General features: G+C 62.2%; 1 protein-coding gene and 1 pseudogene across 8 annotated transcripts in view; both read left to right on the top strand.

Annotated features, from left to right (window-relative positions):
* The window catches only part of PACS2 (phosphofurin acidic cluster sorting protein 2), an 85613-nt gene extending 70903 nt beyond the window's left edge, over nucleotides 1–14710 (top strand). For 3 of the 7 annotated variants that reach the window (XM_030804114.1, XM_030804113.1, XM_030804112.1), the window contains exons 17-25: nucleotides 830–940; nucleotides 1355–1463; nucleotides 2162–2194; nucleotides 6603–6645; nucleotides 7810–7852; nucleotides 8237–8372; nucleotides 9179–9405; nucleotides 9781–9894; nucleotides 11100–11793. In XM_030804114.1, coding sequence (XP_030659974.1) covers nucleotides 830–940; nucleotides 1355–1463; nucleotides 2162–2194; nucleotides 6603–6645; nucleotides 7810–7852; nucleotides 8237–8372; nucleotides 9179–9405; nucleotides 9781–9894; nucleotides 11100–11218 — 935 coding nt within the window. In that variant the 3' untranslated portion in view covers nucleotides 11219–11793. Of the gene's footprint in view, nucleotides 1–829; nucleotides 941–1354; nucleotides 1464–2161; nucleotides 2195–6602; nucleotides 6646–7809; nucleotides 7853–8236; nucleotides 8373–9178; nucleotides 9406–9780; nucleotides 9895–11099 lie in introns of all 7 variants that reach the window. The other 4 variants (XM_030804117.1, XM_030804115.1, XR_004028036.1 and 1 more) reach the window with 3 other exon arrangements.
* LOC101177321 lies at nucleotides 12117–12707 on the top strand (annotated as a pseudogene). Its single transcript, XR_180071.3, has one exon. The product of XR_180071.3 is annotated as an uncharacterized LOC101177321 (transcript).
* Nucleotides 14711–14929: the final 219 nt, after the last annotated feature.

The following is a 14929-nucleotide window of genomic DNA, read 5'->3' as shown; positions in this document are numbered from 1 at the left end:
CATGGCGTGGCGTGGCGTGTTGTGTGGTGTGGCGTGTTGTGTGGCGTGGCGTGTTGTGTGGCGTGGCGTGTTGTGTGGCGTGGCGTGTTGTGTGGCGTGGCGTGTTGTGTGGCGTGGCGTGTGATGTGGCATGGTGTGGTGTCCCTGCTTGCTACACATTTGTTGTTTTTAAATGTTTGTTTGATACAGTAACGCTTTAATTTTAATTATATGCAAGATAACTCGATTGCCCTAAAACAGCCATTTGGGTCAAGATAAAACCATCGCCCTCTGAAGGGGCCTGAGCTGGGTGTCTTCTCCATCAGTCACTGTGATAACTCTATGCCAGTTTCGATTTCCAAAGTCAGGAGTGCAAAGCAGGGCTCGTTATTAATCCTCTTAAATCATCCAGGTCCTGTGTCATCGAACTCCATTACTTCTTTAGGTCCGTACAATGTGTCTTACCATGAAACAGACCCATCCAGCCTTAATCTGTTGACCAGCAGCAAGGCCTGGAGGTGGCACCTCCCCCGTGTGGCCCTCATGATGCCAACATCAGAGCCCTGAGCCAGCCGAGGCCTCTGCATGGTCATATGTGCCCTGTTGGGCCTTCCTCAGTGGCACTCAGGGCTCTGGGACCTCAGCTCAGGGCTGGAGCTCCTTCAGCGGGGCCACAGGCATCCACCAGGGAGGGGCAGTGGTGGCTTTCTCTTTCAGTGGCAGGAAAGTGGGCTTGTCTGGAAGGCAGCAGCACAGGCCTGGGGTCGGGTGGCCCAGCTTTTGTGCTGCGGTGGGAGCCTTGCAGCTCCGAGTCCCCCGTGGTGACACCAGCCCCACCCCTGGCATGCAGGCTCCCACCCCGTGGCCAGGTACCTAGGCTCCGTGGATTACCGCTACAACAACTTCTTCCAGGACCTGGCCTGGAGAGACCTGTTCAATAAGCTGGAGGCCCAGAGTGCAGGTGAGGCCCGAGCACATCCACAGCCCACGCCACTGCGGGAGGAAGGGGCCCTGGTCTCCCCACGTGCCATGCCCAGGAGGCCCCACACCTGCTCAGGCTCAGCCTCAGGAAAGAGGCCATGGACAGGGCCCACTGGGGCCTTGGCCAGGATGCCTCCTATTCCCCTGAGCCTTGGAATGTTGGAAGCCGTGGGGCCTGTCTGGGAAGTGGCGGGCACAGCCCTTCAGGTCTTCCCACACTTGGCCTGGTAGCGCCTCGAGAGTAGAGCACGAGGGCCCCTCAGCTGCAACCAGCGAGCGCTGCCGCACTTTAGGGTGTGGGAGGCCTGGGCGGGGCACCGGGGAGGCCCAGCTCAGCCCCGCCCGGAACCCTACCTGGCACAGCCTAAGCCCCCACTGCCTCCTCCCCCTGCAGTACAGGACACGCCAGACATTGTGTCACGCATCACGCAGTACATCGCAGGGGCCAACTGTGCCCACCAGCTCCCCATCGCAGAGGCCATGCTGACCTACAAGCAGAAGAGGTAACGCGGTGGGCCCGGGCACCATACCACAGGCTGCCGCCAGCCACCAACCCTCCGTGGGCCTCCCCACCCGCTGCTGGGCTCGGCCTGGTGGGCCGCAGAGCCCTGCACCGGGCTTAGACCACAGCCTGGGCCAGCCAGGCAGCTCTGGGCCTCCCTGACAGCAGGTGCTTCCCCGCGCCCCAGGTCCCTCATAGTAAGCGCCATTTCCGCACCTGTTTCTGTGCATGTTGAAACCCCACGTGATGAGAAGTTGACAGGATGGACAGCTGTCATGGGGCCAGGGTGGCAGTGGCCCAGCCCCTCCAGTCTGGGCACCTGTTCCTTCCACAGCCTGGGTTTCCCAGGCTGGGGAACCGAGGAGTCCCTGGGCCTCGGGCCCTGTGGGTGAGTGATCAGCTCGTGTCCTCACCTGCCCAGAGCAGGACAGTGCTCAGGAGCCCTGGGCCGAAAGCCCTGCGGAGACCTGTCTGTCCCGCCTGGCGCCTCCTCCCAGCACACCCGGCGCCAGCTGTCCCACACCTTCCCTAGACTACAGGGGAGAGAGCCGAGCGCAAGGCGCAGAGCCAGCACTCACGGGCTCTCCCACACAGGAGCCCCAGTGAGGCGGGAGCCACTGAGAGCCCTCGGCAGTCCCTGGAGGGCTCCTGAGGGCGTCGTAACCTGTCTGTTTTCTCTTTTGGTGGCTTTCTGAAAAGGAAAAAGCATTTTCATTTTGACTTTACCTTAAGGTACGGCTCTCTGGGTCTGCCTCCCACCCTGTCTGTCCCCAGGCTGGTCTTTAGGCTTGTTTAGCAGAGTCACCGTCTGGGTCGCCTGCTGTCCTCTCTCTGGGCTGGGAGTCAGGACCTGAGGGCCACCAGCTGCAGGCTGAGAGCCCACACGGGAGAGGGGAGGTGGCCCCAACCGGAGTCACTGTGTGCTGACGTGGACCCTTTTTCTCCATCCGGTCTCTCACACTGAGTCAGGGGAGCAGCAGATGGGCCCTCCTGTCCCCGGGCCAGGCCCGTGTGCTGGGACTCCACCCCAGAGCCCTGAAGCCTGCAGGTCGGCCAGGCAGGCCTTTCCTCCCCTCTGTTTTGACCCTGGGTTTTGATTTAAGAAGTGGCCAGGTATAGCTCCTCCTCATTTTAAACCAGGAGCGAGTGGCTGTTGTGGACCCCAGGGTCACTTGGGCCAGGCTGTGCCCCAGGCCCTTCACGTTTGTTAACCTGGCAGCAGCCTAGCAGGGGCACGGGTGCACGCCCTACACATGGGGATGCCCAAGCAGGTAGTTAAGGAGCTGGCCCGGTGACACGGCAGTCAGCGGCTGTGCCCTGGGTTGCCTACACACTGCAGAGCCTGGCTCCCAGGGCTCCCTCGAACACCTGGGGCCGGCAGAGACGGGTTTCCAGCATGTTGTGGCTTACCTGGAGGCAGGGCCAAACTACCAAGGCTTCCAAATGGGGGTAAAGAGCTTTCATTCCGAGGCAGCTCCACCCCCTAAAACCTTTCATGTTTAGAGCCAAGTCCCAGGCACCCCCACAGCTGCCCTTTCAGACACAGCCACCCCTTTTCCTCAGCCAGGTGCGTCCTGCTGCAGGGTGGGGGGCCCTGCCGGTCCTCCTGTGGGGCTCATTCTCTACCCCGTGTCTTCTGCCCTGTGTGAGGTCATTTGCTGTCCTAGGAAACCCACCCCCACCCCCTGCCCTCAGTAGGGTAGTTGGGTCCCTGGGGCCCCCTTGCTGGAAACACTGCAGGCCTGGGACCACCCACAGCCGCAGAGCTGGGTGCAGGGAAGACACAGGAAGGGGGCTGAACATCCTATGTCTTGTCCTGCTAAACAAGCCTTCGAAGGTGAAAGACCAGCCGTGGGGGCCTCCCCTGCTGACCCCCGGCGGCCTGCGCACTTGCCCCCTGGCTGTGGCACGAGGAGCCTGTAGCATGCTCTGGCTGCCCGGGCCGCCGCAGGCTGTGGACACAGCTTCTTGTCTCTCCGAGGTCAGCTCTTCGGAGCAGCAAGCCAGGGCCTTAGGGGGCCTTACACCCACTCCCACCCTGCGCCTCCTGCCCCTGCCTCCGCGTTACAGGGGTGACGGGCTGGGGGGGGGGGGGGGGGGGGGGGGGGGGGGGGGGGGGGGGGGGGGGGGTGACGCCGGCTGCCTCCGCGTTACAGGGGTGACGCCGGCTGCCTCCGCGTTACAGGGGTGACGCCGGCTGCCTCCGCGTTACAGGGTGACGCTGCCTGGTCTGACGGCTCCGCGTAGGGGTGACGCGGCTGCCTCCGCGTTACAGGGGTGACGCCGGCTGCCTCCGCGTTACAGGGGTGACGCCGGCTGCCTCCGCGTTACAGGGGTGACGCTGGCTGCCTGGGGTCCTGGAGGGAACCCAGCAAAGGCCATGAGTGTCTTACCTGCTCCGTCTACCCAGAGGAGGGTCAGTCAGGAGGCTGAGAGAGGGCAGGCGGTGGCACAGCCCTTGTGGCAGGGGACCTGTGCAGAGCCCTGTCCAGCCAGGCTCCCCTGCGAGAGTCCCTCGTGAGGTGACCCCTGCTGGCCCGCCCTCCTGTGCCCAGAATGGCACTCCTTCTATGAGGGCAGGCCAGGCCTGGAGGGCGGCCGCGAGCCCCAGCCTGCCCATGCAGCGCATGGGTGGAAAGGGCTGCTCAGGCATCTGGCAGCTTGCCCAGGGCCATGCGGAGTGGCCCCCAGGGCATCTGCAGCCTCCGTGCCCACGGGGCCTCCCCACGCCACGGTGGAATGCTTCGTACACTCCTGACCACACTGCCTCCACAGACATGTGTGTGCCTCCAGGGTCAGGGTGAGGGTCTCAGCGTCCAGCCGGTGTCACCCCTGTCACACTGGCCCATGTCCAGGGCTGGGTGCTGTCTGCATGGCCCAGAGGTGCAGCTTGGCTTTGAGAGTTCCAGCAACATCCCTGTGTCGTGACGTCTCCTGCATTCGGCCTTCATCTGCCACGCACTGCCCCATGGGCCTCGGAGCAGAGCATGGATGGGAGGCCACCCTGCTGTGGCTGGCTCGGTGGGGGGGTCTGGCTAGGGAGAGGGCAGGTGGCCCTGGGAATTGGGGCCATCCATGCCCTGGGGACCAGCGGCCGCCACCTGTCTTCTGTGCCTTCGCGTGCCTGGGAGGACACGGATGTCACTGAGATTTCCAGACACCGGTCTGCTCAACAAGGCAGTAGGATGTCAAGGGCCACGTCCAGGCACTCCTGTCTGACAGCTGTGGACAGGGCCAGGGTGCTGGGGGGCCAGGAGGTCACCGTGAGGCAGAGGCGGGCCTGAACACAGGATTTGCATCGCTTTATGTTATTTGCAATGGACAAGAAGAGGAGAAAGTTTGGCTTTCAACTCCTCTCCTTAGAAATGCAACTAGGCCTGGGGCATCTTTAATGGGATGGGAGGAATCTGTAGGTGGTTTCATCCAGAGGCATTTGCCAGGTCTTCTGCAGAGGGTGGGCCAGGAGCCGTCCAGGTTGGCATCCGGGGAGGGTGGGTCTTGCCAGCCGCCGTCTCCTCACACTGGCGCTGCGAAGACGGGGATGGCACCTGCTGGGACCAGCCGCAGAGGCTGCCTCCTGGGAGTGTGCTCTGCACCGGCCGCCGGGCGGGGGCTGTTTTACTCGTGGGCACGCTTTGTGAGGAGCACTGGGATCAAGCCTCTGCCCTGCGGGGCTCTTGGGGAGATAGCGCTGCTGGTCCTGGGAGCTGGTGCTCCAGGCAGATGGCTGGGCTGGGCCTGTGGCATCCTCCCCTGGGCCCCTGGGATTCTCCCTGAATGACCCTGTGCTGGACGGCAACCCAAGGGAGGGCCGGGGCCACTGGGCGAGGCCACGTTCTGCACCTGGTGCAGGGCTGTCCCTGAGGGGCACCCTGCTGGCCTGGCCGTTCTCTTCCTGCCCCCGGAGCTCCAGGGGCAACAGGTGGTCCTCCGCAATGTGTGTGCACAGTCTCCACCTGTAAGACAGCCACTTGCTGGCATCAGACTCTGCAGTTTGGGGAAACGAGACAGAAGAAACAGCTGAGGGAACTGCCCAGAGAGATGGCACCAGTTGCTGATGCGGTCTGGCCGAGGAAGCCGGGCGGGGAGGCACCTCTGTCCCTACGTGCAGGCCACAGGGATCCCTGAGGCCAGGGGAGAGAAGGAAAGAGGGGAGCCAGACCCAGCCCACCACTCAGGATAGACCCTGCCCTCTGAATCTTTCCTGGGGCACAGAAGGAGATGTGGCCCCTTGTCTTGTGGGAGAGCTCCCTGGGCCCGAGCCCAGGCTGCAGTGGGGCACAGTCAGCAGGAGCCTGCGCGAGCTGGGCCACAGGACAGCCCTGCTTGAGCCGCACACATCGGAGGGGAAGACAGACGGGTCCTCTCAGCGGCCCCGCAGCTCCTGTCCTCACACCCTTGGCATCTTCATGTGGACGGGCTGTGACCAGACTTCCAGGAGAGGCTGCTGTTATCTGCCAGATGTTGTATGGGGCCAAGTCCAGACAAAACCTCCACTGCCCGCCAAGCACATCAGCTCACGTGGGGCATGGCCTGGGGCATGCTGGGCCTGCCTGCAGGCTGTGCGTGGGGTGTTCTGGTAGAACGCGGAGGCCCACTGCAGCCAAAGCCTGGCCTGTCCTGTGGGCACGGACGTTACCCAGATGGTCTCGAGAAAACTTCTCCGCCCTGGCTTTGGTGCTGCTGATTACCAGAGGGCCCAGGCTCTTCCCGGGAGTCCCAGGGCACCGGCAGCTGCCCTTACCCCAGCGGAGCAGGGGTGCCCAGCTTGGTGGGGCAGTGGAAATGCAAGCTGGACAGGGATGAGCTGGCTGCGTGGGCGTCGGGCACCTAGGATGGCAGAGTGAATCCCTCCGTGGAGCTGTGCCCTCTGGCCTGTCCTCCTGACCATGGGTGCACAGAGACCCCTTGGTCCTTCCAGCATGTCAGCATGTCAGAAGGGGCCCAAGCGTTGGTCCTGAGGGCCAGGCCAGGGCCGGCAGTGGTTGGGGATGGGTGGGGCCGGGCACACGGGGTAGGGCTGACTGGGGCAGGGCTGTCTGGCAGGGCTGCGCCAGGTTCTCAGGCCAAGAGGGAGCTGTGCCCACCAGGCGGGGCTGTGCCCTGAGGAGAGCTTAACTGTCTGTTTCCTTGCTCTTAGCCCTGACGAAGAGTCCTCCCAAAAGTTCATTCCCTTTGTCGGGGTGAGTACTGGCCAGCTGTATGTGATGGGAAACTGCACACCTGCCAACTTGTCGTTTATAGTCAGAACATTTGGGGATTGACTTGATATATTCCAGAACCTTCCCACAGATATGAGCTGGGGATTTGCCTTCCCATCTGGCCTGTCTCAAAGCTCGCTTCCTTCCCTGCTGGAGTGGGGTGTGGGGCCAGAGGTTGTTAGTTCCCCTCAGCTCTGCCTTGGGGGCTGATAAATGGAAGCAGAGACAGGTCGGTGGGGCAAGGCCTCAGGAACACCCAGCGGGCTTGGCCCAGCGTCTCAGGAGAGGAGAGACTGCCTGCCCGAGTTGGGGAGGGTGCCTCTGTCCTCTAGGAGCCCACGGCCCCGGGAGCTTCCCAATGCCCACTTGGGCTGCAGCCTGCAGTGTGTAGGTTTCAGTTCCTGCTTCTGCCAGCTAGGCCATCTCCCTGCCAGCCCTGGGTCTCCACAGTCTGTTTCCTGCCCATCTTTTCGCCCTGTTGTGTGGCCTCCCTCCCGCCAGGTGTCTGCTGTGAAACAGACCCACAGGGCCTGGCAGACAGGTTGCCCAGGCAGGGGAAGGGTCTCTGGGCCTCGGTTTCCCCACTGGTGGAACAGAGGCCTTTTCGTGCACTGTGCAGTGGTTGGGTCTGCTGAGGGCTCTGAGGCAATGGCTGGCCCTCTGGGAGGGTGGAGTTTGTCTTGAACAGCGGCTGCCCAAGGAGCCTTCTCTGGTGACAGGAGTACACTGTGCTCGGGCACACAGGCCTTCCCATGCAACCAAGGCCCTGCTGTGTCACTGGGACTCACGGTAGATCTACATAGCTGCCTGTGGCTCATGGCTGCCACGCGGGGCCTATCCCCGTCAGCCCACCAGGGTCCCTGTCACCAGCATCCTGGTCTTACTGGACACATAGTTTGCAGCTGCCGTGAGGGCCGCCTTTAGAGAGAGCAGTCCCTCCTGCTGAGGCCACACACCCTGAGCACTGTCTGTCCCCATGTGGCTGCTCTGAGCTCAGCTCTGCTCCATAGATGGGGAGAGAAGGGCAGGAGGGACCTGGCACCACCCTGGCCGCTCCAGCATCATGGGAGTGGTGGCCACGGTGGGGAGGGCACTGGGTTAGCTGAACTGCACGGCTTTCACCAGCCAGTGCCTGTTGTTTTCTAGGTTGTGAAGGTTGGAATTGTGGAGCCATCCTCAGCCACATCAGGTAACCTCATCCCACCCTGAGGCCTTGTGAGTGGCCCGTGGGTGGGCTGCGGGAGCATGGTCACTCTGGTCCTGCAGGCCAGACCAACCCTTCAGGGCCTGAGAGCCGCCACGTCCCAGTCTCACTGTGGTGCTTCTGCTCTGTGGGGGGTTCATCCTCCAGGGACTGCTGTCATGAAGCCCCACATCAAGGCTGGCAGGGTCGTCTTCCAAAAACCGAGGAGAATCCGAGACCCTCCCGCCTCACACAGGCCACTGGGGACTCCCGCCCTGCCCATCCCCAGGGGCTGCCTGGCCTTCTGGCCACATCCTGGTCCGGAGGGCCTGGTGGCACCCGGGCAGAGCAGCAGGTGGGCTCAGCCTGCCCTATGACTCCTCCCCAAAGGCGACTCGGACGACGCGGCCCCCTCAGGCTCTGGCGCGCTCTCCTCCACCCCGCCGTCCACATCTCCTGCGGCCAAGGAGGCCTCACCCACCCCGCCCTCCTCCCCGTCGGTGAGCGGAGGCCTGTCCTCCCCCAGGTAAAGGTGCCTCACAGCTCAGCACGTTTCACTTGCCCGCCCCACCATATGCTGCCTGATTCAGTCATCCTCCCCCACGTCACATCCACCTCCCAGGGCACCTGGCCTGTCAGCCGGAGGGGCTCTGCAGGACGGCTGGGTCCTCTCTGGCCACCTCCTGCTGCAGATCTGGGGTTTGGGGGCAGGACCTCTGGGGGACAGAAACTCCTGCACATTGAATAAACGTGGGTGTAGTGCCGGGCTGTCTCAGCTCTGTACACAGTTGGGGCTTTTAAAAAACAAGCTGAGGGCAGAAGGCCTAAGAGACGGGAGTCTCTAGACGGTCCTCATGGGATCAGCTTTGGCAGCTGTGCTGAGGCCCCGCTAGCCCGCCCGGGTCTCTCCGGAGCAGACTAAGTCATGGGGGGTGTGGGCCCTGAGGCCAGGCGTGGTGCTGGTGCTGCGTGCAGGGCTCACACCAGCAGACACCCCCCCGACCCCCTGCCTCCGTGTTTCCAGCCGCCGGCTCCTTCAAGGCTGCGTCTGAGGGAGCTGGTTCACATGAACCCTCAAGACTCCAGGGGGCAGCTTGGAGAGCGGGTGGACAGGCCTCCCAGGCCGAGGCTCTGTAATTTACGCAGGACCCTTCTGGGGGTGACCAGGCACGTGAACAGCTCCACAGAGCATGCTCCAAGCACCCAGCCCTCTTCTGCTGGCAAGTTGGCACAGGTGCTGGCTGTCACCTCCTGGCCTGTCACAGGGACAGTGACGTCCCCATCACTAGGCCCAAGGATGCAGGTGTGAATGCCTCCCTCTGCCTTTCCCAGCCAGGGTGTCGGCGCCGAGCTGATGGGGCTGCAGGTGGACTACTGGACGGCAGCACAGCCCGTGGACAGGAAGAGGGACGCCGAGAAGAAGGACCTGCCTGTCACCAAAAACACGCTCAAGTGCACTTTCCGGTCCCTCCAGGTCAGCAGGCTGCCCAGCAGTGGCGAGGCTGCGGCCACGCCCACCATGTCCATGACCGTGGTCACCAAGGAGAAGAACAAGAAGGGTGAGGTGGGGCAGGCTGTAAGGCCACACGGCACAGAAGGGCGGCTCTGTGGGAGAGGGCGGCTCGCAGTCAACAGGGATGACAACCCCCAGCTGGCCTCGGGCAGCCCACGTGCGCAGGCAGGGGCGGGTGGGGTGAGGGAGCCTGAATCCTGAGGGCAATGAGGGTCAGGTGCTTCTGACCAGAGCCTCAGGCGGAGGCCAGCTGGGTGGGCAGGAGAGCAGCTGTCCTCAGTCACTGTGGAAGGCAGGTTTCCTAGGTGAGCGGAGCCATGACCAGCTGAGCCCCCAATGCCTCCCCCACATGTGCCCCTGGCCCTGGCCCTGGCCCCAAAGGAGCAGCAAGATGACAGCAGGGCCTCTTTTCTCCTCCCAGTGATGTTTCTGCCCAAGAAAGCAAAGGACAAGGACGTGGAGTCTAAGAGCCAGTGCATTGAGGGCATCAGCCGGCTCATCTGCACTGCCAGGCAGCAGCAGAACATGCTGCGGGGTGAGCACCACGGGCCCTGGGGTCTGTAGAGTGGGACGTAGGTGAGAGCACAGCAAGGCTGCTTTGGAGCCCACCACAGGAGCTGCGGGTGTCTCGCTGTGACATGCACATTCCATGATTCAAGGTGCGAGCACATTCGATGAAGCCCTCAGTGAGGCTGACAACCTTCCAAATGCTGAGAAAGAATTTTTTTTAACCCTTTTTGCTTTTTAAAAATAATGACTTGTTTCGGTGTTTTTTTTTTTTTTTTTTTTTTTTGAGACAGAGTTTTGCTCTTGTTACCCAGGCTGGAGTGCAGTGGCGTGATCTCGTCTCACTGCAACTTCCACCTCCCAGGTTCAAGCCATTCTCCTGCCTGAGCCTCCTGAGTAGCTGGGACTACAGGCGCCCGCCACCACGCCCGGCTAATTTTTTGTATTTTTAGTAGAGATGGGGTTTCACTGTGTTGGCCAGGCTGGTCTCAAACTCCTGACCTCAGGTGATCTGCCTGCCTCAGCCTCCTAAAGTGCTGGGATTACAGGCGTGAGCCACCGCACCCGGCCTAAAAATAATGACTTGTAGTTTAAAAGTGTTGGCTGGGTGCAGAGGCTGAGGCAGGAGAATGGCGTGAACCAGGGTGGCGAAGCTTGCAGTGAGCCGAGGTGGTGCCACTGCACTCCAGCCTGGGTGACAGAGCAAGACTTCATCTCAAAAAAAAAAAAGTGCTTTGGAGAAGGCACCCTGCAAGTAACTGTTTCAGAAACGGGGCTCTGGAAGGCTTTCCTCTTTTTCAGCGCGGGTCAGATGACCTCCAGGTCGACGTGGCCCTGTCTCCCCACAGGGGTCTCTGTTTTAAGGGGGCTCCCAGTGCCTTCTCCCCACACCTGTGCAGGTGGAGGTGGATGTGGACAAGCAGCGCCTGGCGGAAGGTGGTGGGGTCTGCTCCTTCCACCTGCAGGCAGCCCTGGGGGAAATGCTGCCCTCCCCACCCCCCAGGGCTCTGAGGTGTGGGAGGGCAGGGGCAGGGGCAGGAATGGCGTCCCTCAGGAGCCAGCGTGGTCCTGGAGCCCCCGAGTCCCTGAGGAAAGTGTTGGTGCCCTCCAGCATGGGGCTCCTTCTCATCCTGTACCCCCAGCTGCTACCCAGCCTGGTGGGCCAGGCAGGCAGGTGGACAGGGTAGGCAGGCTGGGCAGGTGGGCAGGCGGTCAGGCAGCCCTCTCCCACAGTCCTCATCGACGGTGTGGAGTGCAGCGACGTCAAGTTCTTCCAGCTGGCCGCGCAGTGGTCCTCGCACGTGAAGCACTTCCCCATCTGCATCTTCGGACACTCCAAGGCCACCTTCTAGCCCCACCCACCGAGGGGCCCACCTCCTGCCCCACGCTGGGAGGGGCCCAGCTGCATTTCTGTTAACATTTCAGTTTACTACAGAGACAGACCCTTAAAACACAAAGAGAAACAGTCTTAAGTATGAATGTGCTGACAACCTGGAAACTAACGGGGAGCTCCCGCCGGGAGCCGAATAACTGCTCTGCTTATTAACCCGAACGTTCGGCCCGGGGCTGGGAAGCCAGAAGGACGGTGCTGAGCCATGGATCGCGGAAGGCGTGCTCTGGCCTCGGAGCCACCCAGAGCCTCACAGGCCAAGTTCTTGCCTCTGTGTCCTGTCCTTCCGGGAAGTCAGGACTGCTTCCTCAGGGAGCGCGGGGCAGGCGGAGCTCAGTGGCCACAGGCCAAGGGCCATGGGGCCACTCAGTCCCGTTGGGGGTGTCCTGAGTTGAGCCTGGGGGGGCCGTCCTGCCCGCCTAAGAGATGCCCCCAGCACCGCACACTCGTGGTTCCCAATAAACTCCTGCCTGCGGCGGAGGTTTTATAGCAGCAGATATTTTTAATGCTTTTAAATACATGTTCTAATGGAGCCGCCAAACATGTTGCTCTTCTGAAGTCCCCCTGGGGCTGGGCAGAGCCAGCAGAGCCTGCCCCCACGTCCCCAGCCCCACCCCACCCCGCCTCACACCTTCCCCACTCTCAGGCTGTTCTTGAAACACCGTGAGGCTTCTGCGTGTAGTCCCTGCCCCAAACTTAGGAAGCACAGGGGCCTCCACAGCCCCAGGCGGCCCCAGAAAATGTTCCAGAGCCCAGCTTGGTACACAGTGAGATGCTGCTGGGGTTGGCCTGAGGTGGGGGCCACTTCCTCCTGCTCTACCCCAGTGGGTATGTCTGAGGTCAGCCATGTGGGTATCTGGGTTGAGATTCAGGTTTTGGTGAATGTGGGGCAGGCGTCCAGGTGTGTTTGTGTCACCTGCTGCAACGCTGTGGCCAATGAAGATTCCAGCAGGATGGCCTGACCAGAGGGGCCAGCACTTTGGAGCCATGGGTGCAACCAGGTACCCCGTGTGGGGCCGGGGAGGCTCTCCAGGCCACAGTCCTCAGAGCACATTGGGTCCCATGTTGTGTGTGGGTTCCATGCCCTCCACACAGCCGGAGAGGGGCCTCCCCGACCACACCTGCCCCCTCAGTCCTGCTTCTCCCCAGTAAGCCTGCACTCTGGGCTCTCCATAGGAGGAGCTGGGGAAGCTGGGGCCCTCCCAGGGGCCCTGATCGCCCCTGGAGGCTCTTGGCCTGGTTTTGCAAGATGGAGCACCGCAGAAGGCTATGCTCAGAAAGCAAAGGCAGGGCAGGGTGGGCCTCGAGCCGGGGCCAGAGGAGTCTCCACCCTTGCTGGCCTGAGAGATGGCCCATATTGCTCACTTGCGGCCGCCCTGCTCTTCCTGGCCAACCCCCCGGCCAGGTGGCTGAACAGGGTGCTTTTGTTGTGGCGAGGGGCCAGGATGTGACCTGGTGTGCGGCCTCAGCTCCCTGGTTCAGGCCTCAGAGGTAGGCTGTGTGCAGGAGGCAGAGCCCCAGTCCCTCCCAACCAGAGCCCCTCCACACCAGGGCCTCCCCCTTCACCTGGGACCAGGAGCCTGGGGCACACCCCAGGGTGGGGGAGAGGGTAGGAAGGTCTCCCATTGAATCCTGGCTTCAGGCTCTGCCCCGAGAAGTGTCTGCGGTGAGGGTGTGAGCCCTGGGCTGATGGCCTCTGACCCCGGCAACAGGTGGGACGCTGACCCTCTCGTTCCAGCTGCCCCCGAGCTGGGCTGCAGAGCGTCTATTTTTCTGCTCTCCAGTTTCTTTTTTTTTTTTTTTTTGAGACGGGGTCTTGCTCTGTTGCCCAGGCTGGAGTGCAGTGGCATGATCTCAGCTCACTGCAGCCTCCATCTCCCGGGTTCAAGCAGCTCTCCTGCCTCAGCCTCCCGAGTAGCTGGGATTACAGGCGCCCACCATCACGCACGGCTATTTTTTGTATTTTTAGTAGAGACAGGGTTTCACCATGTTGGCCAGGCTGGTCTTGAACTCCTGACCTCAGGTGATCCACCTGCCTCAGCCTCCAAAGTGCTGGGATCACAGGCATGAGCTGCTGCGTCCTGCCTGCTCTTCCAGTTTCTTTCCCAAAGGTCACACTCAGTAGGGACAAGAAGGTGGAAACATCCTTACTGTGGCTTTCTGGCCTCGGAGCAGGTTTTAGAGGAAGGGGCCACAGGCTGCCTAGTGCATTCTGGCTGTGGGCAGCCCCTTTCCTGGAGCCCTCCTGCCTACCCCACACCTCCCATCTGGCTCCACAGCTCCATCCTTGCCCACGCAAGGGGAGAACATGGGCAGAGTCTCCATCCAGCAGCTGGGGGTTCTGGTGGCACTCCCTGTGCCCCTGCTGCTGCTGGGCTGTGGGTCTGCCCTGCACCCTGTGGGTCTGCCCTGCACGCAGGAGCCCCACAGCCCATCCCCCACACCATACCCAGCACCAGGGAGGTTGGGCAGACAAGACCTGCGCCGTGCCCACCCTCTGTGCCTCGGTTTTCCCACTGGTTACACACGATGGCCGCATTTTCCCTGCCTACCTCACAGAGCTGTTCTGAGGGTGCGTGGAGGAGCACTCTGTCCCACCAAGGACAACTAGAAACCAAAGCCATCTGACAGCCAGTGCGGTAAGGGTGGGGGATGTGTGTGTGAGGTGTGCACACCCCCCGAGACCTTGGCCCTGGACTGGCCTCACAGGAGGCAGCCCCTTGTAGAGCTAGGGCTCAGCCCCACCAGTCGTCACCACCGAGGCGCCCCTCAGGCCTGGTGGCCACTGTCCACTATTACGTAGACAGACCCCACCCTCGCCCAGGCCAGTTGTGGGCCAGTCCCGCCCTGCAATCTGGTCTGCTGCCTTCCTCTTCCATGTTGGTCCCCTTGGCCACTGTCTCTCGGCACGCAGGCCAGTGTCCTGGTTCAGTGCCTTGGCCAGAGCTGGGGCAGGAGAGGGGCCTCTGGGTGAGAGCTGGGGGTCTCTCTGCAGGGTACTGGCAGCCTTGCCACACTGTCCTGATTCCCAGATGGAAAGACCTGAGTGCCTCTCGCCTTCCTCCGGGAATGAATTCCTCATGAAAATGACCAGGCCACTTCTTCCGAGGGCCAGGCTGCCCGACCACCTGAGCCGTCCCCTCCCCGAGGCCTGTCCTGTCGTCTGCGGGTGTGCGGCCTGCAGGGGACTGAGAGCTGGGCTTGCTGGGCACCTCTGGAGTCTGACCCTGCGGGCCAAAGAAGCACCACTGTAGTTTCTGCAGACCCCCATGCGGTTCATTGTGCATTGTTTGGTTTCTAGGATGTATGTGTTGCTAGTTTTTCTCTTTTTTTTTAATGAAACCCGGGATTAATGTAAATAGCTTTTGGGGGAACGGATTCTAATGTCACGTATGTGACCGTGTGGACTATTTTAAGGTGCTGATGCAACACTAATAAACCTGGAAGGGCCGGCCCCCGCCTGCAGAGTGATTCTCTCGGCCGTCCACCCCTTGGGGGCGCGCGGCGGAGCAGCGCCTCCCTCCCGCCCGCGCGCCCTGTCCTGGGTCCGCCCGCCCCAGCCCCGCGGCCCCGCGCGCGCGGAGGTGGCCCGGGGCTAAGCGGCATCGCGCCACGGGGAGGGCGCAGGGCCGACAAACCCCAAGTTCAGGTCTGTGCTTCGGGAGACCCCGGA

This window comes from Nomascus leucogenys, chromosome 22a, assembly GCF_006542625.1.
Source record: "Nomascus leucogenys isolate Asia chromosome 22a, Asia_NLE_v1, whole genome shotgun sequence".
NCBI lineage: Eukaryota > Metazoa > Chordata > Mammalia > Primates > Hylobatidae > Nomascus > Nomascus leucogenys.
Note: the sequence above shows the minus strand (reverse complement) of the source record. Positions and strands in the feature narration are given on the sequence as shown.